The sequence below is a fragment of the Symphalangus syndactylus genome, chromosome 15 (genome assembly GCF_028878055.3).
Source record: "Symphalangus syndactylus isolate Jambi chromosome 15, NHGRI_mSymSyn1-v2.1_pri, whole genome shotgun sequence".
In the NCBI taxonomy this organism is placed as follows: Eukaryota; Metazoa; Chordata; class Mammalia; order Primates; family Hylobatidae; genus Symphalangus; species Symphalangus syndactylus.
This window is the reverse complement of record NC_072437.2, coordinates 25,954,164-25,978,869: the sequence shown is the minus strand read 5'-3', so window position 1 is coordinate 25,978,869 and position 24,706 is coordinate 25,954,164. Positions and strand designations below refer to the sequence as shown.

Genomic DNA, 24,706 nt, shown 5'->3' with positions numbered 1-24,706 from the left:
CAACAGTTGTTAAAAAGTAACTGGGGATCGGGCCATTCCCTAAGCAACCTCTAGGCAATTTATCATATTTCGCTGTTAACCTAGTCATTTGAATGAGTTGTTTTTGTCTGTTTTTCTTTCCTTTTTTTTTTTTTTTTTTTTTTTTTTTTTGAGATGGAGTCTTGCTCTGTCACCCAGGCTAGAGTGCAATGGCGCGATCTCGGCTCACTGTAACCTCCGCCTCCCAGATTCAAGCAATTCTCCTGCCTCAGCCTCCCGAGTAGCTGGGATTACAGGCGCCCACCACCACACCTGGCTAATTTTTGTATTTTTAGTAGAGACGGGCTTTCACCATGTTGGCCAGGCTCATCTCGAATTCCTGACCTCAGGTGATCCGCCCACCTCGGCCCCCCAAACTGCTGGGATTACAGGCGTTAGCCACCTTGCCCGGCCTGTAATTCTTAAAACCTTAATAACCTTGGCTGATGATGAAACCTCCTCAGAATCCAGACACCCCAACTATCCACACACAAAAAAATATATCAAAATCAAACAAAAAAAAACTGCCCCCAAGTAATGTGCATAGTGGTTTGTCTAGAAGAAATAGCGTGGCATAAGAATGAAATCTTGTCACATCTAAGAAATATAAATTCAACAAAGATAGATCTGCAGACCTCCTGTAGAGAACCCATCATCGTCATGGCCCAAAACTTTCTAAGAGAATTTTCTCTAGGAATCAATTAGAATCCTTTAGAAAAAAATCTTGGCTGGCCATCACAACTGCACGTGGATGCCAGGGCTCAGCCCAGATTCTGGACACAGTGGCCAAGATTTAAAATCATTCACCAAAGAGCAAATGTTTTGACTTTCAAAGAGCAGAACTGCAGCAGAATAGCCAACAGGAAATTAAATTCCCTAAGTTAAATACTATGTACTGCCAGCGGTGTGGAACTACTCTCCATCTCACCCAATATGAAACCTCCTCACTAGAGATGTAGTGTCCCTTTGGGGCAGAAATAAATTGTTTTTGTAGCTGGGCGCGGTGGCTCATGCCTATAATCCTAGCACTTTGGGAGGCCGAGACGGAGGTGGGGGGGTATCGCCTGAGGTCAGGAGTTCGAGACCAACTGGGCCAACATGGTGAAACCCCTTTTCTACTAAAAATACAAAAAAGTTAGCTGGGCATGGTGGAACATGCCTGTAATCCCAGCTACTTGGGAGGCTGAGGCATGAGAATTGCTTGAACCCAGGAGGCAGAGGTCACACTGAACCGAGATCGTGCCACTGCACTCCAGCCTAGGCTACAGAGCGAGGCTTCCACTGACACCCTTAGCCCAATGTATTGGATACAACAGGGTCTCAACAAAAGTACCCTTTAATTTGTACGCTGCTCTCTGCCTTTGGCAGCCCCAGGAGTTAAAGAACATTGCGTGTATTATGTATGCATTAGAAAGCTGAAATTGAAATTACGCCTCTAGGTTCCTAGACTGAGATTGAGATATCAGCCCTGTAAACCAGTGCTCCTTTAGGAAGAAAGGTGTCTCTCTTGACGTTCCCCAATCATTGAGAGAACATAATTCCTAAACAAGGGATTCAAAGGAACAGTCACAGATCCTGGGGTGGGGGCATGTTTGCTACGTGGACATCCGAGGACGACCGCGGGCTGGTGACGGGCGGCCTGGCGGGAGAACCCCAGGCTGAGTAACCCCTCTTCCGGGCAAGCCCCAGGTGTGACTCACTGGCGAGCACGGCGGGAGGAAGGGGCACCCTGAGTCCACAGCCTTGGGGGAGGTCGGCAAAGCGCGGAGTCTGTGAGTGGAAGGTACATAGGAAGTGGGTCTAAAGGGACTGCCTTCCTGGGGTGGGTGATGGGCTGGATCCCAGGGGGCGAGGGACCAAAGGGGTGGGGCCTGCAACTGCGGCCGCGGGGAGGGGCCGGGGGTCCGCGAGAAGGAGGCCGACCAGCCCGCGGCGCCGAAATCTCCCGCGCTCAGAAGCAGGCCCCTCCTCCCCGGCCCGGCCTCAGGCCCCTCGCCGCGGCCGTGCCTGCCGGCCAGCTCCTCCCGCTGTCCCCGCGACGCAGCCCTGGCCCCAGCCCAGGCCTCGACCTCGACCCCGATCCCAGCCCTGGCCCGGCTGCGAAGCCGCCAGCCTACCCCACCCGCGCACAGCCGGCGGCCCCCGCCCCGCGGCCAGTGACGGCACCGCAGGGTGCGTGGCCAATCAGCGCGGCCCCCGAGGCGGCGGCCTCGGCCCCGCTCCCCTGCTCCCAGGGCCAGTGAGGCGCCAGCGCTGGCGGCTGCGGCGGTGTGAGAGGCCACGAGGCCCCGCCCTGTCCTCCCCTTTCCCCTTTGCCCCGCCTGGCCCCCCTCCCACCCCGCCCAAAGCCCCGCGCCCTAGCTGGTGCCGGTCCCTGCGCTGGGCCCGCCCCCGCCCCTCCCGCGGCGTGGCGAGCGCGCCTCACGGCTCATGTCTCCCTTCCCTCCTTCTCTCTCACGCGTAGCGCAATGGCGGCGGAGCAGCAACAGTTCTACCTGCTCCTAGGAAACCTGCTCAGCCCGGACAATGTGGTCCGGAAACAGGCAGAGGTAACCGAGTTCGCAGCCCGCGTCTCCGCGCCCTGGCCGGTGCGCCGACCCTTTCCCGACGCCGGGCGCGCCGGGCCTCGGCCAGTCCGCGGCGGCCGCGCAGCCCACGTGTGAGGCGGCCTGCGGCTCCCGGTCGTGCCCCCGGGCTTTTCCGGCCATTGCTGCCGCGGCGCCCGGCACCAGTTACCTCCCCGCCGCTGCTCCCACCACGTGCCCCCGTCCAGGTGCGGGGGGCCGGGCGGGCCCCGGGCCCCAACTCCGCTGGCCCCTCCCCCGTTCCGAGCTCCCCGCTTGCCCCTTTCCCGCTTTCTCCCGGCGGGAGCCCCCACTGCCCTTCCAGCCGCTGTCTCCACCCAGCCTAGCGCTGTGGGTCTCCCAAACCCTGGCTGCTGCCTGACCCGTCACGCCTGCTTCTACCCCCTGCTCATCTCCCACACCGTCTGTCCCTCTCTTTTTAAATGTGTGCACTGCCTTGTTGCTACTGCCTTTTTCCATTTAGTTCTTTCTCATTCTAGTTCCTAACATCAGAAGCCAGATTTCCCTGCCCCCTCCCACCCCCAGTTTTGTAAAGTTGCCTTTAGGGTTTCTTTCTATGCAGTTTCCACCTTACTCTGGGCTTATAATACACTTACTCTGCTCTGCAGACAAATTTTCTTTGCTCTCTAGAGAATCGTGGGATAAATGGGAGGTAGTGGGACTTCCGTTGTTTAACTGGGCCAGTACCATATGTTTATCTTCAACTTCATTAAATCTAACCGTAATCTTTATTTCACACCACCTCTTGTTGCTGGCCTCCAAAATGTGGAGATACTTTCAAGTGACAGTATTTTAAATATATCTGTAAGCTCATTTACCAAGTTCACTAGAGGACTGATGTTACATTGTCAGCGTTGAGACCACGATTCTGGTGGGATACTTCCAGGGGAGGGAGAAACTTTCCAGTTTCTTAGCTGACCGCCAAACTTGGTTATATATGGGGTTTTTGCAACCAAGCGATTGAAGAGTTTTATAAGATTAAGTGAAGGATGTTCAGCCAGATATTTTTAAATAACAAAAATTAATTTTACATATAGCCAATGAAGTTGACTACAGGTCCTCTTCTGAACTCAGGCCTGAAGACTTTTCCAGGTGTCTTTAAAACGACAGTGGTAATCCTTGTTTTTAATAGATGGTGGATATGCTGGTTACACTTAGGGGTTTTATATTAAGTGAAGTAAACACACCCAAAATTCGGTTCTATGTGAAAAGGTTTTTTCAACTATTCATTAAGTTTTTATTTTTTATACACGTAATACATGTTCAGGGTAAAAATTCAAACAGTGAATAGTTTCTTACCCCGTTTCCCAAAGGTGACCGCTTTTAAGTGTCTTGTGAATCTTCCATGAAAATTTAACATACATATTCATTTTTTACTTAATGGGCTTATAATACTATTTACACTATTTTGCAACTTGAATTTTTCACTCTATATTTCACATTGCCTCATGAGTGAGTTTTTTGGTCAGCTGTAGATTATACATCATATGGATAAATATTTATATAAGCAACCCTCTGTGAAATGGATATTGCGGTTTCCAGTGACCTGCTCTTTTAAAAATAGTACTATGCACAGGAGTACATGTATACCTATCTTTGCATACTTTGCCAGATTTGCTTGTAGAATACTGAAAAGTAGCATTTGTTCCTAGAAGTAATATGCATGTATTGCACCAATTTGCCGTGGGGATATGATGATGCTTAAAACAATATTAATGCTTTCTGCTAACCCTTGAGATAATTTTTCGCCAAAATAAGTTTTTAATCCCAGCCTATAATAGAGATTTTCATGTTACAAAGCAGAACAGCATTGTAATTAGTAAGCTAGCTTATTCTCCTTCTTCCCTCCAGTCGCTTAAGTCTCTATTGTCAAGCCTAGTGGGGAATCTCTCTTCTATTGAACTAAATGCCAGTGTCTGGTTTAGCTTGAATTCCAATTGGTGCCTGTTGTAAATCTTTTATCACTTACATCACTTTGGGGATAGTTATCAGCATTCAGCACATTTTCTCATAAAGAACAATTGGAAATAAGTACTGTTATTCTCTTAGTCTCTTTATTCCTAATGAAAACATTCAGATGCTAGGTTTTTACTTTCTTTGTATATCCTGAGAATATATTAATATGTAAACTAAATACTGTGATACAGAATTTTCTAATTTGACCCCCAAAAAAGTAAATGTTAAGAGAAGCTCTCCGGTGCCATATAATGCCCCTTTCTTTTTTACCTAATGAAATAAGTGTTTTATAAGAAATCAAATGAAATAAAATTAGCATTAAGTCTGATAGAGCAAATATAGAAATATTTTCTGTGAACTGAAAAATTGGCCAGGGCTCAGTAAATATCTTTGTAATTTACTCATTCAAAATAAAAATACTTAATCGACACATAAATACCAAACTGTTGACTAAGGTGACTTCTTTTGTATTCAAATATGGTTATATATTTGGTTGTAATCATTGAAGGGACATCAAAACTCTAAAAAGTTAAAACTTTTTTCATCGTATATGCCATTTAGTAGGCTTTATATTTATTTCTATTTTTAAAAATCTGTAAGGATATTTCTCTTTATAGAAAATGTTTCTCATTTGAAGAAACATATGTGAATGTCCCTGAGTCTCAGAATACAATAACGTGAATAAACCATTGAATAAATAGTTGACAAGTAGTGCAAAGTAGAGTATTCATGGTATTTATCTCTAGACGTTTTTATATGACATAAGCTTAAGTATTTATTAATTATATGCATGGATTTTATTTTCTTACTAAGGTTCTCCATACAGAATTTGTTCCTCATTGACTCTGAGAATTTCACTGAGTGTTTTTTGTAGAGATAGGGTCTTGCTGTATTGCCCAGGCTGGTCTTGAACTCCTGGCCTCAAGTGATCCTCCCATCTCCCAAAGTGTTGGAATTACAGGCATGACCCACCACACCCAGCCCATTGTTGAGATTTCAATAGACGGAGGATAAAATTGAAAAATATGCCTGATTGTTGAGGAACCAGGGTGTTAATAGATAAAAGTCATGCGTCCCCTCTTACTTTTCCTCATACAAGGTAGGCTCACTATAAATATTTATGGAATGAGATGAGTACATATGAGCATTTCTTCTTTGTGGGCAGGGAAGAGGTGGAGGAGAAGTCTTTGCATTGTGTAAATTGTATGAGGTGGAATCAAATCGAATTGAAATTTTGTTTGCCACAACTCATAACATTCACTGAACCTAACTGGACTAGTGCTGGGAATGGTATTAGAAACAGTCTGTATAATTCTTATATGCTAATGTGCTAGGTACTCAGATACAAAGATAAAGAGTTACCATCCCTGTCTGTGTGGAACTTAGACTGTTTAACCATTATCCTTGACCATTGTGATGCTTAAAACAATATTGATGTAATCCTATATTTGGATTACCACAATGGAACATATCAGATGGAGAGAACCCTCTCTCAACAGACATCATCTGTCACTCGTACTAAACTCTCCCACCATTGGCTTCTAATTCATTATGGAGTAGAGTTTAATATTTGACCCTGTGTTAAGTTGGGTCAAATGTTAAGTCTGCTAGTTACCATAGTCACACCAGCAGTTCACCCTGGGCAAGAGTAGGGAGCCTCAAGATTTATATTAGGTATTCTGAGAGTGACAGCATAGTAGAGAAGTTTTTGGCCGGGCGCGGTGGCTCATGCCTGTAATCCCAGCACTTTGGGAGGCTGAGGTTGGTGGATCACTCGAGGTCAGGAGTTCAAGACCAGCCTGGCCAAGATGGTGAAATGCCGTCTTTACTAAAAATAAAAAAAAATTAGCCGGGCGCCATGGCAGGCGCCTGTAAATCCCAGCTGCTCAGGAGGCTGAGGCAGGAGAATCTCTTGAACCTGGGCAGCAGAGGTTGCAGTGAGCCGAGATCGCCCCACTGCACTCTAGGCTGGGCGACAGGGTGAGACTCCCTCTGAAAAAAAAAAAAAAAAGTTTTTACAAAAACTTGATTTAGACCACTGAAAATTTAAGTGTTAAACATTGATCACATTACCAGTGTTTAAGTGGCTAAGCTGGGTGCTTTTTATTGTATAGTGAGATACTTTTTAAATGAAAACATACTACTGGTATAAGGAGTTGCTTTGGTAAATATTAAGTGAAAAGTCTCAAAGGTACATAACCATTTTTGCATTCAGCTTGTGAATATCTTTACATAAATTATCTCTTCTGGATAAATAAATTCAGACCATCTTCTCAGCTGTGAATACTTGTTGGCACAGTTTTCAGCATTGTTATAATCCTATGTGCTTTTTACTAGAATGGGAACTTGAGGTTATCAGAAGATCTTGAATCCTCCTTTCCCCCAAAATCTGTTCTTCCCCAGACAGATATGTTTGAAAAGTTTGAAAACTGTGTAGCACTGCATAAATACAACTGATTGTTTAATGAAGTGAGACAGAGCTTTCAGTACCAGAGAGATTTTGAATATGGTTGGCCTTAGAGGACCAGAGTTCTGTCTGCTGTTCATTGTCTGTGATCTTGGGCAAGTGATTAACTTATAAGCCTTTATTTCATTATCTGTTAATATCTCATGGATGCCATGGGGTGCTTAGTAAAAGGTTTAAGGTAGATGTGGATTCAAAATAGCCTTGTTTTTCCTCCCTTGTCACTTTGTTCCAGAGAAACCACGTAGATAAAGAGGTATGGTAACAATGGGGAGCAGGTAAGCTCTAAAGAAATTAATGTCACCCACATTAGACTCAACTCTAAATTGCTAGATAGGAATGGATTATCTATTTACTAAGAGGCTTCTTAGGGTAAGCAATTCCAAGTGTACTTAAATTGATTTCTTTTCCACAGTGAACGAATACCATTAGAATTCTTGCATATGAATCTGCACTTCTCTGGACAGCATATAGTTGGTTCTTGTCGTTTAATCCGTTCTGATCATCTGTCTTTTAATTGGTGTCAACTTTTTTTGTTAACCAATTTGTTGTGATTTTACATTATTAGCAGAGGATAGAGTGTCCTGAGTCACAAACCTCTTGCTAATAGATCTGCAAAAGACAATAAAGCCTCCTGGCCAAATTTATCCTGACCACATTCATTTATCTACGTAGTAAGGTTTTAGGACGATCCTTGCTTGGAAGAAAATGTAGCATGAAGGATTTGAATACTTTGTTTCTCTGACTTACTTCCAGGTGTGTGTCTGGTGGTTCTAAGTAGCAGTAATTTGAACCAGTTGTACATCATCCAGTCTCAAAAATGTTAACAAAACAGTTTCTCATGATGTAAGGTGATTTTAAGTGAGCACTAGAGTTTGCAGCACAATGGCTTAAGTCACATTTGGCAATTTTTTGGCCCTCTTAGGCCTTGAGTTTTGTTAACCAGGGAGCATAAGTTGGGAAAACATGCACACACATTAGAAACATTTAAGAGATATATGTAGAAAGGAACTTGATAAATAACCCTTTGGACATCTTCTCTTCCCTAACGTATCTGAAGTATATTTCATGTCACAGAAGGTGTTAACACCAGACCTAGATTAAATAATTTCTCAGGCATCCTTCCCACTCTTTATTTCTTTCACTGGTTTACTCATGAAGTTTTCTAACATTATTTCCTAACCATTTTTTTTTTCCATGCAGGAAACCTATGAGAATATCCCAGGCCAGTCAAAGATCACATTCCTCTTAGAAGCCATCAGAAATACGACAGCTGCTGAAGAGGTACTACCTTAATATTTGTGACTATTACATTCTTAGAAAATAAGTTATTAGATGATCATAGTACAAATGAGAATTGTGATTAACCACATAGACTTTACTAGAACTTTGTACTTATTATTTGCTAAAAGCTACTTAGGAGTTATAATGTAATTTTTTGAAGTACTTTGTATTAAGAATGAGAATTGCCTTTTATCCGCATAAGATGTGTCCAGGGTAGATGAAGGTTATTAATGAAGGTTATTAATGAAGATGAAGTTATTAGTCAAGTCCCAGCAATTTGGGGCCAACTGTTACACAAGTTATTGTTTAGCTTCCCAGATGGTTACTAGACACAGAGGTCTGACCTCCCGCAGGTCAGGCGGGCTTGCTGGGCTGTTTATTGTAGATAAGGGGTTGGTTTCCTGAGAGGTTGCTGGAAGCCATGGTCCAGTTCTATTGTTATATACGGTCTGACCATGGTCTATTTAGATATTCAGCCTCTCACACGCCATTTAGTGTTAAACAAAAAAGCTTTCTGGGTAAGTGTAACTCAGCAGATACAGGAAATGCAAGAGGGTGTGTGCACTGGTGTTGGTTGTTTTTCTTAGAAAACAATTGTTAATAGCTCCATGATGGGAGAACTTGTTAAAGGGTAAATAGAAGTGCAAGGTCCAAGCTGCGTGAATCTCATCAGTGGTAATAACAGGCGTGTGGTTAAGTGCTCACACACTGCGCTGGAAATTTCTCCTCAAATATTTTAAAAATTAAAAAGCACAAAGAGGATTCAGTTCACATGGAGCCTGCCCCACCTACCCTGATCTCATGCCCTCAGGAAAAAAGAAATGGGTCTGTTACTGCAGAAGGGTCTAAGAGGTCATTATTTTGAGCCACACATCATGACAATAACCAGGGTAGCAGTCTCAGAAGTGATTCTAGATTATTGCTCACAGAGGAGCACTCTAATGTTTTTTTCATTTGAGCCAATTATTTAAGGCAAAACTGTCTTTCACATTAAAAACCCAGTGGGCAACTTGTAAGCATCAAATAAATTGCACTGGGGGTCCATTTTCAGGCTCCGTTGTATAAAACTGCCATTACTTGCCCCACTAGTTATGGGGAAACAGAAAAGTTTGCATTATTCTACATTTCACATGCAAACAACTGGAGCTCAAAGGCATTTTAAAAATGCAATCTTGTCTTTCCAATCTTTGCAGCTTCCCTGGGCTCTATGAAATGGAGTGAGCTGAACACACTAAATTAGCCCCACTTGCTAACAGAATGAATGTCTCCTCAAAACCAGGTAGAGGAAAGAAGGCAGGAAGCCCCCTGCCAGCAGCAGCGACAAACCATTTCCTCTCCTTCCAGAAAGGGCCAAAGAATTAACTAAATCCTTAGCTCTTCTGAGAAGAGCAGCAAAGATAACAGTGAAGATTAAGCTTGAAGGAAAGAGAACCCCTTGGCTGCAGATTAGCAAACCTGAAGCAAAGAAAAACTGCTCATTTCAGCTGCATTGCCTTGGTCCCCAAAATTGCCACTGCACAGCCTTTTGCTATATGGTGAAGAAAACCCCACTCAAATACCCCGTAAAGATGAGCTAGGTCCTCTGTTTCATTATTTGTTTGAAAATATCTGAGCCTGTGCCTCACACAGGAGTTACTAAGGCACATTCTCAGAAAGGGAGAAAATAATAGTAGATTAACCAGAGCCAGGGACACCATTTCCTCCAGCTTCAATTGCTTGCCCATATTGTGTTCTTCTGTTAAGCAAGAGCCCAGAAAGCTAATTAGATTGGTCCTGCTCCCACAAGTCACCCTTGGGGAAGAGATGTTGGGAGGATGAATGTCCCCCTAAGGCTCTATGTCTTTCATTTTGCATGAAGTCAGTGCTCTTTCTGCTACAGGGGTGGGAAAGTGAACGAATGAGCCACCTTCCTGGACATTGTGCTTGTTGATTCTGGAACGTATCACACACACACACACAAACCCAGACAATGAAGCTGTATACCAAACCACAAGGATTTACATGTAACTGGAAAAAAAAAAAAAAAAAAAAAAGAAAGAAAAAGACCATGCACTATGCAGTATAATCACTCATTGATTTTTCAAATCGTTAACACCCATGATGTATCAGACACTGGGATTTCATAGATGTGAAAGTCATTATTCCCACCCTCAAGTAGCCCATGGTCTAGAAATTCAACCTCCAATCCGTGACCAGTCCATCACAAAATCTTGTCAATTTTACCTTCTAATTAGCTCTCAAAAGCATCCAATTCTAACTTTATACCCACCAAAGCGACCCAAACCATCATCTCTCACCTGAACTTTTACAATAGTCTTCTAACTGTTCTCTCCACATCCTCTCTTCTTCCTTATATTCTCCAAAGCCAGAATTACCTTTTTGAAGGTAAAGATACATCTTAAAATCTTTAAGTGATGTCTTTGTACACCTTAAAATCTTTAAGTAATTGCTCAGTATTCACAGACTAAAAATAAAATGCCTTAAAATGTCCATAAGGCCCTAAGTGTAATAGCCCCAACCTGCCTGCAGTCAAATGCAAAAAACAAACAAACAAACAAACAAACAAACAAAAAAACTGCCCCAATTCTCCAGCCCTCCTGTATCCATGGCTTTGCAGCATAACTTTGTAGCTCATTCCATTACAAACGGGAGTCTACTTCTCCACCCGTGAATCCAGGCTGCTTTGTGACTTGCTGTGGCCAATAGAATAGGAGAGAAATGATGGCGGTGTTCTAAAGCTGCATCTCAAGAGGCTTTAGTCATTGCCATTCATTCACTTGGAATTCCACCACCACGTTAACGAGCCCAAGCTAGCCTGCTGCAGTGTGACAGACCAAGTGGAGCACCACCACGCCATCCGGGTTTCCTAGCCAAGGCTCCACACACATGAGAGAACCCAGCCACGATCAGACACCTATCCAACCCATAGCTGACCACAGATGATGAGTGAGTCCTGGTCAGCCCAACCTAGCCAGGAGACTCACACCACTGACTACAGATGTGGAAGCAATGATAAATGGTTACTGTTTTAAGGCAGGACATTTTGTTTAGCAGCTTGCTGTACAGCATAGCTAACAGATACACTGTCTCCACATCCCCATCTAGCCCTTTCTTCTTGTCTGAAGCCCTGAGACACTAGCCTTCTTTTCAGTCTCTGATACTGGCCATGCTTCCTCCTGCCACTAGGCTTTGAACATGCTGATCCTTCTGTAGACATATTTGTAACCCTTCCCTCCAACACCATTGCCTAGTTAGCTCTTCTTCTTCCATCCAAATCAGCTCAGCCACTGCATCTTGAGGAAAGTCCCTACTGACCTTGATTATTTCATTTCCAAATATTCCCTATTACATAATCTCTAATATATGTGACAGTACAGCATAGTAGTAACAGCCCAGACCCTAAGGCCAGACTTCCTGGCTTAGAGCCCTAACCTCCCAACTTGCTAGTTCTTAATCCATGGAAAGAAACAAGAGCTCTGTGTCTCAGTTTCCTTATCAGTAAAACAGTGATTATAAAGTTACCAGTCTCATAGCCTTGTTCTGAGGACTCGATGGGTTAGTAAAATACTTGGAATAGTTCCTGGCATGCACCAAGTGCAATGTAAGAATTAGCTATCATTAAAGTACCATGCGCCTCTGTTAAAGAGATTGTAATTTTCCATTTATTTGTGATTCTTTGATGAATGTCTGTAGGCCAGTGTATTAGGGTTGTCTAGAGGGACAGAACTAATAGGAGATAAACATATATATATGTATGTTTATTAACTTACACAATCACAAGGCCCCACAATGATAGGCCAACTGCAAGCTGAGGAGCAAGGAGAGCCAGTCTGAGTCCCAAAACTGAAGAAGTTGGAGTCGGATGTTCAAGGGCAGGAAGCATCCAGCACGGGAGAAAGATGTAGGCTGGGAGGCTATGGAAGTATTGTCTTTTCACGTTTTTCTGCCTGCTTTATATACCAGCCGCACTGGCAGCTGAGTAGATGGTGCCCACCCAGATTAAGGGTGAGTGTGTCTTTCCCAACCCACTGACTCAAATGTTAATCTCCTTTGGCAACACCCTCACAGACACACTCAGAATCAGTACCTTGCATCTTTCAATCCAAACAGGTTGACACTCAGTAAATTTGCCTCTTTATGTCAAAAGGTGAAACGCAGGGCACAAACCCATCTTGCGTGCAGTCTGAGTGGACTGGCCAGCACCAGTCTGTGGTGGGCAGTCATTCATTAAGCAGCAGTGTTTTGCAAGACTGGTTAGCTGTCCCACCAAAACCATAATGGGGGCAAGGGAGTTTTTGGCCACAACATAAGGTGGTCTGTTAAGATTGGTGGAGAAATCTTCCAGACATTGTTTTTCAGGAACTGGTTTCTGTTCAATCATAGGAAAGCAAGTCTTCTAGCAGTTAGCAAGGTAGGAGAATATTGACCTCTGACTGACCTCCTGCCTTGCCAAAGCCAGAGAATCTGGTTTAAAGTTTTCTGGGATTTCTTTGCGCCACAAGGACTCTGTTTCATTCTGCCCCGGGGGTTTTAAGACTATTTCACAGTGGTTCTAAACCCTCAGAAATGACCATACTATTTGTCAGGTCTTTCTCAGCCTTTGCTATAAAAGGAGTGAGACCTCAAAGCCATTCAAGAGATGTAGCTTCTAGGTGGGTGGATTGGGAGAGAAAGTCAAATATTCACCTGAGAAAACACCATCTTCTGAGGCATTCATTCATCAAAAAAATATTTATTAGGTGCTTATTCTGTGCCAAGGAATCTTTTAGGTGTAGGAGATACAATAGTAAACAAAAAGACAAAAATAAAATTCCTGCCCTCATGAACTTATATTCTCACATGTGTGTGTAATAGAGAGGAATAGAGGCAAAATTTTTCCTTAAAATAAGTAAAATGTAGTACATTATAGGGTGTAAGTTCTATGGAGAAAAATAAAGCAAGGAAGGACCCTAGAGGGTGCTAGATTGGGAATATGGGACATTTCCGTTAACTCTCACGGTGTTGGGTAAATGAGCTCATTCCTACTTTAGCATTTGGCATTACAAGAAGAAACTTCCTCATTGCACTAGAAAAGTATTTGGCTATTTGATCTTCACTTTAGGGAGGAAAGTATTGAAATCTCAGCTTTCTGGGAGTTTCAAATTTTTAGCGCGGTTACAGTAACAATTCATTCCCCTACCCTGAACCTCTTGTGTGCATCTTTGACATAACACACTTGTCCAAGTGGAAAGTCATACCTTGGTCCACCAAGAAAACAAGGACACAGAATACAGAAGTTGGCTGAAGCTGGCCATTTGAATATGGGCTGGCCAAACTCATATAGTAGTTTTCTTATCAGGGTCAGAAATCTCTGCAAGCCAGGGAACTATCCTTCAGGCTCCCTTTACTTCATTAGGCATTTTCCAAACAGAAGGAAGGACCCATGTTTCGGAAATTCTGGTCAGAGTATTCGGGTGGTCACATATGAAAGTACTCCTTCATGCCTGCCAACACCCACTCAGCAGTGCTAAACCCTGCAAGAAAGCAGGGGCTTGGGGAGAGGGCTTGAGTTTGAAACATACTGCCAATGCACTGAAAACCATGAAAAAAATCTTCTCGACTTAACTGGCTTGGCCAATGAGATTGAATCATTTGCAAAACCACTTTTATGAAGCATTGTCCAGAGACTGAGAATACAGCATAAAGATCTAAACAGCCCCCAGTCTTCTCCTAAGTAATGACAAGAGTCTTCAGTGTCTGATGAAACAAAAGCAAATTCTGTCTCTCAGAAGGTGGGAAGGGGGCCACATGACCTATACTGCACTGCAGAACCCCAGGTGATATGCTGAACGGGAGTGGAGGGGAAATTGTGGAAGAGCTAGAGAAACTTCCACATAAACAATTTGTAAGGTAATATAAATGATCTCTGGACAATTTTAATTGCTCTCAGAGTACAATGAAAAGATGCTAAAACATCCCAGCAAATATTTATAAATGTTTTTAGCTCAACTCTCCATAAATCAGTGTGCTTTTTCATGTTTCTCGTAAGATTTACACCTGAACAATTTTTAAGAGATGAGCTCACTGTGATTAGTTAATTCAGTATGGTTACTTAACAGCTTGCTATTCCTGAGGTATAGTGACCCTAACATGCTGATTGGTGTTAACTGCGAAACCAAGCTGACTGACTCACAAGAAGACCTCTTAAAAATAGCAAGCCTTCATTTGCTCTCTGTGCCACCAATAGCTTCTGAGTTTTGTTTTGTTTTTTTTTTAATTGAAACACGTGAAGATTTGTTTAAAAGTACCATTCTAATACTTCTTCAAAAGTGGCTTCTCATTGTACTTCAGCGTAAATATGAGCACCGGGAACAGTTTCATGGAGTTTAAGTTGAGTGAACATCGGCCATGAAAATCCATCACAAATACTTTTGGATCAATAGTCTATTTTTAAAAAGAAAGGAAAAAACCACTTTTTTATAGTCCCTAGCTTTGCCATATGCCCGCCTTAAGTGGAAGGAAAATTAATCACTTAACTATGTTTTACAAAAAGCATTCCAAGCCCTTTTTTTCTTTTTGTAAAACATAGTTAAGTGATTAATTTTCCGTCCACTTAAGGCGGGCATATGGCAAAGCTAGGGACTGCAAACAAGTGGTTTTTTCCTTTCTTTTTTAAAATAGACTATTGATCCAAAAGTATTTGTGATGGATTTTCATGGCCGATGTTCACTCAACTTAAACTCCATGAAACTGTTCCCGGTGCTCATATTTACGCTGAAGTACAATGAGAAGCCACTTTTGAAGAAGTATTAGAATGGTACTTTTAAACAAATCTTCACGTGTTTCAATTAAAAAAAAAAAAACAAAACAAAACTCAGAAGCTATTGGTGGCACAGAGAGCAAATGAAGGCTTGCTATTTTTAAGAGGTCTTCTTGTGAGTCAGTCAGCTTGGTTTCGCAGTGTCTAGCAACTTAACACCAATCAGCAGTGTAGTCAAAATCTCTGAACATTTCCTGCTCCTCTTCCGAAAGTATCCTTCGTTCTCGAGGTGGAGTCAGAATAGGTGCTTCTGAGGTAAATTCATCATGGAAATTGCTAACAGCTTCTCGTCCTCTTATGGTGGGTATAAATGGTGGCTTTACTTTTTTGTCCATCAGAGCGCTCCAATCAATTAGCCGGAAAAATGGGTGCTTTTTTACATCTTCTGCATCTTTCTTGCTAGCCCCAAGGCGCCGCTCAGGCTTTCTTCTTAACAGCCTTCTCATTATAGAAATGGCTTCTGTAGATAAGAACCTTGGATAGTTTACTTCGTCATTTACAATACTGTCAAAAAGTTTCTCTTCGTCATCACCAAGAAAGGGATAGTCACCAACAAGCATTTGATATATAAGCACGCCAAGGCCCCACCAATCTACAGCCCTTGTATAGGAAATTTCTGTTAATACTTCTGGGGCAAGATATAGAGGAGTGCCACAAAATGTGCTTGTTCTATCTCTGTATCCCATTCCTTCTTTGCAAAGACCAAAATCAGCAATTTTCACAAAGCCCTCTGTATCTAGCAATAAGTTTTCCAATTTCAAATCTCTATGAGCAATTTTGTGTTCGTGTAAATACTGCAACCCAAGAACTACACAAGCAGCATAAAATACAGCTGTTGGTTCAGAAAAGACACCAGTATTAATGTGCATCCTTAGGTCCCCACCGGCAGCATATTCCATTACAAAGCAAACATGCTCTTTGGTTTGGAAACATGCAAAAAGGTTCGTCAAAAAGGGATGCCTTACGCTATTCACAGTCTCAAAAATTCTTTTTTCACACATCAGGATGTCTACTTGATGTCGAGCCACAATATCTCCTTTCTTTAGGGCTTTTATAGCAAACATCTCATTTGTGTGTTTATATTCAGCTAAAAGCACCTTTCCAAACCGTCCTCTTCCCAAGACAGCACAACACCTGAAATCTTGCAGATTAAACTGAAACCTTTGCTGCGATCTGCGAGTCGTTGGGCAATCTGTAATATCTTCTGGATCTGATACAACAATATGTGCATTTAATTCCTGCAGCTTGTGATGTAGTTCTTCTAATTTTTTATTTGATTTTTTCAAAATGTTGTCTACATAAGACAAACTTTTTTTATCTCTTGTGACTTTCCTCAGATTTTCAGCTCCCTCTTTGATTTTCAGTTCTTTCCTTATTTCTCTCTTAATTCGATCCTTGATATCATCCAATTTCTGCTGCACCATTGTATCTGAAAAGTCTAATTTTTGAACAGCACTCACATTCTCAGAAAACGGAAGACTTCGGGAATCCCCCTGCAGTTCCGTGAGCAGAATCTCCCCCCGTTGGGGGTTGGACGCCATTGCACTCCGGTATGGACTCCGCACCTGGACGCGGCCGCCGCTGACGAAGGGAGCCTTCAATCTATTGTTGCTAGTAGAACAACGAGGGTCACTATTTGGAATATCTGGAGTCCTTGGGCAATCTGTAATATCTTCTGGATCTGACACAACAATATGTGCATTTAATTCCTGCAGCTTGTGATGTAGTTCTTCTAATTTTTTATTTGACTTTTTCAAAATGTTGTCTACATAAGACAAACTTTTTTTATCTCTTGTGACTTTCCTCAGATTTTCAGCTCCTTCTTTGATTTTCAGTTCTTTCCTTATTTCTCTCTTAATTCGATCCTTGATATCATCCAATTTCTGCTGCACCATCGTATCTGAAAAGTCTAATTTTTGAACAGCACTCACATTCTCAGAAAACGGAAGACTTCGGGAATCCCCCTGCAGTTCCCTGAGCAGAATCTCCCCCCGTTGGGGGTTGGACGCCATTGCACTCCGGTATGGACTCCGCACCTGGACGCGACCGCCGCTGACGAAGGGAGCCTTCAATCTATTGTTGCTAGTAGAACAACGAGGGTCACTATTTGGAATATCTGGAGTCCTTGGGCAATCTGTAATATCTTCTGGATCTGACACAACAATATGTGCATTTAATTCCTGCAGCTTGTGATGTAGTTCTTCTAATTTTTTATTTGATTTTTTCAAAATGTTGTCTACATAAGACAAACTTTTTTTATCTCTTGTGACTTTCCTCAGATTTTCAGCTCCCTCTTTGATTTTCAGTTCTTTCCTTATTTCTCTCTTAATTCGATCCTTGATATCATCCAATTTCTGCTGCACCATCGTATCTGAAAAGTCTAATTTTTGAACAGCACTCACATTCTCAGGAAACGGAAGACTTCGGGAATCCCCCTGCAGTTCCCTGAGCAGAATCTCCCCCCGTTGGGGGTTGGACGCCATTGCGCTGGTATGGACTCCGCACATGGATTCGGCCGCCACTGGCGAAGGGAGAAGGCGGGACGGAGCTCGGAGTGGGGGTGAGGAGAGGGGAGAGAAAGCAAAAAAAAACAACTAGGGATTCATGGAGGCGCAGCCCCTGCGGGAGGAGCGGCTTATTCCCTCCGGTTCATCGAGAGAGGCGGGGAACGAGGGCACTTGTAGCGGGCTTCCTCTCACTGCCTGCCGGCCGCCACCACTGCCCACACCGGAATGTTGGTCTAGTCGCTCTGGGTGACACCAGAATCTGCCTCAAGCTTCTGTGTTCTGACCATTGTGGCCGCCTATTGCATTTTTTTTAAAACTTGGAGTCAATGACATGGATGACCAGTTAATCAAGGCTGCCCACTTGGATGCCTTTTTTCATGTCTCTGCAAATTCAGAGAATTCATCGAACATTCACTAAGCATCTAGAGCCAGGAATGGTGTGGACACATTAAGTTATTGCTGAATAAAAGAGTAAACCACGCTTACTTAGAGGCTGGTCTTGCAGATATTACAGAAACACTTGTCAATCATAAAACAAGATGCATGTGTTCTTATAACCTGCTGACCAGTTTCTCAAAGTTCTCCTCAGAGTCTTCCTTAGGTAATTGCCCTCTATTCAGCTGGTCTCCCTAGCAACAGCTGACATCCTGAGAAAGGCAGCTGTGGCTCTGCCTCAGCTCCATCCATTGCTCACTCTAGTGGGTTTCTGTAATTTTCCATAGCAGCAGCACCTATGTTCATGTTATATTATCTTCTCATTGTTCTTGTGAATTTTTAAAAAATAAGGGTGGGTTATATATACAGTTTGACTCATTTCCATTAAAAACAATTAAAATGATTGATAAAATGAAAACAAACAAAAAATTCACCATCATAAATATGTCTCCAAGCTGGCAAGAAAGTAAGGAATCCTCAGATTAAAAACTGAATCGAGACAGGCACCCAGAAACAAAAGCAGAGACAACTTTTGCATTGAGGATATTTGCCATGAATTTGAGCCTGGGTGCTCAAGGTCTTGCAGGGTATGGAAAAACAGAGACAAAGACTAGGGCCCAACCAGGTTGTGATTTAATAGAAACCCCACCCCCACATATAAACCCTGGACCCCAAAGCCTATACCCTACAAATAAACATGCTCCCTGCCCCTCTCCCCAGGGGACAGTGAGGACACATACTATCTGGAGTCACTGACTGTATTAGTCTGTTTTGACACTGCTGATAAAGACATACCTGAGATTGGGTAATTTAAAAGAAAAAGAGGTTTAATGGACTCACATTTCCACGTGGCTGGGAGGGCCTTGCCATCATGGTGGAAGGCAAAAGCCGTGTCTTACATGGCAGTAAACGAGAGAATGAGAACCAAGCAAAAAGGGAAACCCCTTATAAAACCATCAGATCTCATGAGATTTAGTCACTACCAAGTGAACTGTATGGGGGGAAACTGCCCCCATGATTCAGTTATCTCCCACCAGGTCCCTCCTATAACATATGGGAATTATGGGAGCTACAATTCAAGATGAGATTTGTCAAGATGAGATATAAACCATATCACCGAGTATACAGGGAAAGTCTCCTTTGGGAATTTGCAACTATACACTGGCCCTCACATGGTTTGTAACCCAAATTCACACAATCTATGTTGTCTAAAAAACATACCATCAAAAATGTAGTTTAAAGTGATCCCAGGCTGGTAGTAGTACTGCTTGCCTAGTGGAACCAAGTGCAGTTCTTTTCTGGAAGAACTACCTTGCTTCTAAAAACAGAAGGTAAGATATGGCCTAAGACAGAATAGTGAATTTAAAGATAAACCTGAGGAAACCACAAGAATAAAGCATAGACAGAAAACAAGATGAGAAACAGGACAGTTTGAGAACCATGGAGGACAGAATGAAAAGGACTAACACAGGTCTGATGTGAGAATGACAGGGAGAAAGAAAGAATCGGGTAGAAACAATATTCGAAGAGAGGGCAGCTGAGAGGTTTTTAGAAAGCCATCTACAGATTGAGAAAACCCAGCTATGGTTGGGTGCAGTGGTTCAATCCTGTAATCCCAGCACTTTGGGAGGCTGAGGTTGGTGGATCACTCGAGGTCAGGAGTTCAAGACCAGCCTGGCCAAGATGGTGAAATGCCGTCTTTACTAAAAATAAAAAAAAATTAGCCGGGCGCCATGGCAGGCGCCTGTAAATCCCAGCTGCTCAGGAGGCTGAGGCAGGAGAATCTCTTGAACCTGGGCAGCAGAGGTTGCAGTGAGCCGAGATCGCCCCACTGCACTCTAGGCTGGGCGACAGGGTGAGACTCCCTCTGAAAAAAAAAAAAAAAAGTTTTTACAAAAACTTGATTTAGACCACTGAAAATTTAAGTGTTAAACATTGATCACATTACCAGTGTTTAAGTGGCTAAGCTGGGTGCTTTTTATTGTATAGTGAGATACTTTTTAAATGAAAACATACTACTGGTATAAGGAGTTGCTTTGGTAAATATTAAGTGAAAAGTCTCAAAGGTACATAACCATTTTTGCATTCAGCTTGTGAATATCTTTACATAAATTATCTCTTCTGGATAAATAAATTCAGACCATCTTCTCAGCTGTGAATACTTGTTGGCACAGTTTTCAGCATTGTTATAATCCTATGTGCTTTTTACTAGAATGGGAACTTGAGGTTATCAGAAGATCTTGAATCCTCCTTTCCCCCAAAATCTGTTCTTCCCCAGACAGATATGTTTGAAAAGTTTGAAAACTGTGTAGCACTGCATAAATACAACTGATTGTTTAATGAAGTGAGACAGAGCTTTCAGTACCAGAGAGATTTTGAATATGGTTGGCCTTAGAGGACCAGAGTTCTGTCTGCTGTTCATTGTCTGTGATCTTGGGCAAGTGATTAACTTATAAGCCTTTATTTCATTATCTGTTAATATCTCATGGATGCCATGGGGTGCTTAGTAAAAGGTTTAAGGTAGATGTGGATTCAAAATAGCCTTGTTTTTCCTCCCTTGTCACTTTGTTCCAGAGAAACCACGTAGATAAAGAGGTATGGTAACAATGGGGAGCAGGTAAGCTCTAAAGAAATTAATGTCACCCACATTAGACTCAACTCTAAATTGCTAGATAGGAATGGATTATCTATTTACTAAGAGGCTTCTTAGGGTAAGCAATTCCAAGTGTACTTAAATTGATTTCTTTTCCACAGTGAACGAATACCATTAGAATTCTTGCATATGAATCTGCACTTCTCTGGACAGCATATAGTTGGTTCTTGTCGTTTAATCCGTTCTGATCATCTGTCTTTTAATTGGTGTCAACTTTTTTTGTTAACCAATTTGTTGTGATTTTACATTATTAGCAGAGGATAGAGTGTCCTGAGTCACAAACCTCTTGCTAATAGATCTGCAAAAGACAATAAAGCCTCCTGGCCAAATTTATCCTGACCACATTCATTTATCTACGTAGTAAGGTTTTAGGACGATCCTTGCTTGGAAGAAAATGTAGCATGAAGGATTTGAATACTTTGTTTCTCTGACTTACTTCCAGGTGTGTGTCTGGTGGTTCTAAGTAGCAGTAATTTGAACCAGTTGTACATCATCCAGTCTCAAAAATGTTAACAAAACAGTTTCTCATGATGTAAGGTGATTTTAAGTGAGCACTAGAGTTTGCAGCACAATGGCTTAAGTCACATTTGGCAATTTTTTGGCCCTCTTAGGCCTTGAGTTTTGTTAACCAGGGAGCATAAGTTGGGAAAACATGCACACACATTAGAAACATTTAAGAGATATATGTAGAAAGGAACTTGATAAATAACCCTTTGGACATCTTCTCTTCCCTAACGTATCTGAAGTATATTTCATGTCACAGAAGGTGTTAACACCAGACCTAGATTAAATAATTTCTCAGGCATCCTTCCCACTCTTTATTTCTTTCACTGGTTTACTCATGAAGTTTTCTAACATTATTTCCTAACCATTTTTTTTTTCCATGCAGGAAACCTATGAGAATATCCCAGGCCAGTCAAAGATCACATTCCTCTTAGAAGCCATCAGAAATACGACAGCTGCTGAAGAGGTACTACCTTAATATTTGTGACTATTACATTCTTAGAAAATAAGTTATTAGATGATCATAGTACAAATGAGAATTGTGATTAACCACATAGACTTTACTAGAACTTTGTACTTATTATTTGCTAAAAGCTACTTAGGAGTTATAATGTAATTTTTTGAAGTACTTTGTATTAAGAATGAGAATTGCCTTTTATCCGCATAAGATGTGTCCAGGGTAGATGAAGGTTATTAATGAAGGTTATTAATGAAGATGAAGTTATTAGTCAAGTCCCAGCAATTTGGGGCCAACTGTTACACAAGTTATTGTTTAGCTTCCCAGATGGTTACTAGACACAGAGGTCTGACCTCCCGCAGGTCAGGCGGGCTTGCTGGGCTGTTTATTGTAGATAAGGGGTTGGTTTCCTGAGAGGTTGCTGGAAGCCATGGTCCAGTTCTATTGTTATATACGGTCTGACCATGGTCTATTTAGATATTCAGCCTCTCACACGCCATTTAGTGTTAAACAAAAAAGCTTTCTGGGTAAGTGTAACTCAGCAGATACAGGAAATGCAAGAGGGTGTGTGCACTGGTGTTGGTTGTTTTTCTTAGAAAACAATTGTTAATAGCTCCATGATGGGAGAACTTGTTAAAGGGTAAATAGAAGTGCAAGGTCCAAGCTGCGTGAATCTCATCAGTGGTAATAACAGGCGTGTGGTTAAGTGCTCACACACTGCGCTGGAAATTTCTCCTCAAATATTTTAAAAATTAAAAAGCACAAAGAGGATTCAGTTCACATGGAGCCTGCCCCACCTACCCTGATCTCATGCCCTCAGGAAAAAAGAAATGGGTCTGTTACTGCAGAAGGGTCTAAGAGGTCATTATTTTGAGCCACACATCATGACAATAACCAGGGTAACAGTCTCAGAAGTGATTCTAGATTATTGCTCACAGAGGAGCACTCTAATGTTTTTTTCATTTGAGCCAATTATTTAAGGCAAAACTGTCTTTCACATTAAAAACCCAGTGGGCAACTTGTAAGCATCAAATAAATTGCACTGGGGGTCCATTTTCAGGCTCCGTTGTATAAAACTGCCATTACTTGCCCCACTAGTTATGGGGAAACAGAAAAGTTTGCATTATTCTACATTTCACATGCAAACAACTGGAGCTCAAAGGCATTTTAAAAATGCAATCTTGTCTTTCCAATCTTTGCAGCTTCCCTGGGCTCTATGAAATGGAGTGAGCTGAACACACTAAATTAGCCCCACTTGCTAACAGAATGAATGTCTCCTCAAAACCAGGCAGAGGAAAGAAGGCAGGAAGCCCCCTGCCAGCAGCAGCGACAAACCATTTCCTCTCCTTCCAGAAAGGGCCAAAGAATTAACTAAATCCTTAGCTCTTCTGAGAAGAGCAGCAAAGATAACAGTGAAGATTAAGCTTGAAGGAAAGAGAACCCCTTGGCTGCAGATTAGCAAACCTGAAGCAAAGAAAAACTGCTCATTTCAGCTGCATTGCCTTGGTCCCCAAAATTGCCACTGCACAGCCTTTTGCTATATGGTGAAGAAAACCCCACTCAAATACCCCGTAAAGATGAGCTAGGTCCTCTGTTTCATTATTTGTTTGAAAATATCTGAGCCTGTGCCTCACACAGGAGTTACTAAGGCACATTCTCAGAAAGGGAGAAAATAATAGTAGATTAACCAGAGCCAGGGACACCATTTCCTCCAGCTTCAATTGCTTGCCCATATTGTGTTCTTCTGTTAAGCAAGAGCCCAGAAAGCTAATTAGATTGGTCCTGCTCCCACAAGTCACCCTTGGGGAAGAGATGTTGGGAGGATGAATGTCCCCCTAAGGCTCTATGTCTTTCATTTTGCATGAAGTCAGTGCTCTTTCTGCTACAGGGGTGGGAAAGTGAACGAATGAGCCACCTTCCTGGACATTGTGCTTGTTGATTCTGGAACGTATCACACACACACACACAAACCCAGACAATGAAGCTGTATACCAAACCACAAGGATTTACATGTAACTGGAAAAAAAAAAAAAAAAAAAAAAGAAAGAAAAAGACCATGCACTATGCAGTATAATCACTCATTGATTTTTCAAATCGTTAACACCCATGATGTATCAGACACTGGGATTTCATAGATGTGAAAGTCATTATTCCCACCCTCAAGTAGCCCATGGTCTAGAAATTCAACCTCCAATCCATGACCAGTCCATCACAAAATCTTGTCAATTTTACCTTCTAATTAGCTCTCAAAAGCATCCAATTCTAACTTTATACCCACCAAAGCGACCCAAACCATCATCTCTCACCTGAACTTTTACAATAGTCTTCTAACTGTTCTCTCCACATCCTCTCTTCTTCCTTATATTCTCCAAAGCCAGAATTACCTTTTTGAAGGTAAAGATACATCTTAAAATCTTTAAGTGATGTCTTTGTACACCTTAAAATCTTTAAGTAATTGCTCAGTATTCACAGACTAAAAATAAAATGCCTTAAAATGTCCATAAGGCCCTAAGTGTAATAGCCCCAACCTGCCTGCAGTCAAATGCAAAAAACAAACAAACAAACAAACAAACAAACAAAAAAACTGCCCCAATTCTCCAGCCCTCCTGTATCCATGGCTTTGCAGCATAACTTTGTAGCTCATTCCATTACAAACGGGAGTCTACTTCTCCACCCGTGAATCCAGGCTGCTTTGTGACTTGCTGTGGCCAATAGAATAGGAGAGAAATGATGGCGGTGTTCTAAAGCTGCATCTCAAGAGGCTTTAGTCATTGCCATTCATTCACTTGGAATTCCACCACCACGTTAACGAGCCCAAGCTAGCCTGCTGCAGTGTGACAGACCAAGTGGAGCACCACCACGCCATCCGGGTTTCCTAGCCAAGGCTCCACACACATGAGAGAACCCAGCCACGATCAGACACCTATCCAACCCATAGCTGACCACAGATGATGAGTGAGTCCTGGTCAGCCCAACCTAGCCAGGAGACTCACACCACTGACTACAGATGTGGAAGCAATGATAAATGGTTACTGTTTTAAGGC

At 42.3% G+C, this 24,706-nt stretch overlaps 2 protein-coding genes across 2 annotated transcripts in view; one reads left to right on the top strand and one right to left on the bottom strand.

Moving 5' to 3' along the window:
• The first annotated feature begins 1,606 nt into the window (after positions 1–1,606).
• The window catches only part of LOC129463715 (uncharacterized), a 48,695-nt gene continuing 25,595 nt past the window's right edge, over positions 1,607–24,706 (top strand). The window contains exons 1-5 of the mRNA XM_063618500.1: positions 1,607–1,680; positions 1,825–2,190; positions 2,483–2,567; positions 8,227–8,307; positions 21,591–21,671. Of these exons, the coding sequence (XP_063474570.1) occupies positions 1,607–1,680; positions 1,825–2,190; positions 2,483–2,567; positions 8,227–8,307; positions 21,591–21,671 (687 nt within the window). The remainder of the gene's footprint in view (positions 1,681–1,824; positions 2,191–2,482; positions 2,568–8,226; positions 8,308–21,590; positions 21,672–24,706) is intronic.
• Positions 14,959–16,844, bottom strand: LOC129463791 (serine/threonine-protein kinase N2-like). Its single transcript, XM_055244477.2, has one exon. The coding sequence runs from the start codon at positions 16,645–16,647 to the stop codon at positions 15,259–15,261; it is 1,389 nt and encodes a 462-aa protein (XP_055100452.2). The 5' UTR covers positions 16,648–16,844; the 3' UTR covers positions 14,959–15,258.

What these genes read in the sequence shown, in the direction of transcription:
- LOC129463791 (XM_055244477.2), bottom strand. Translation starts at nt 16,647, where the DNA reads ATGGCGTCCAACCCCCAACGGGGGGAGATTCTGCTCACGGAACTGCAG.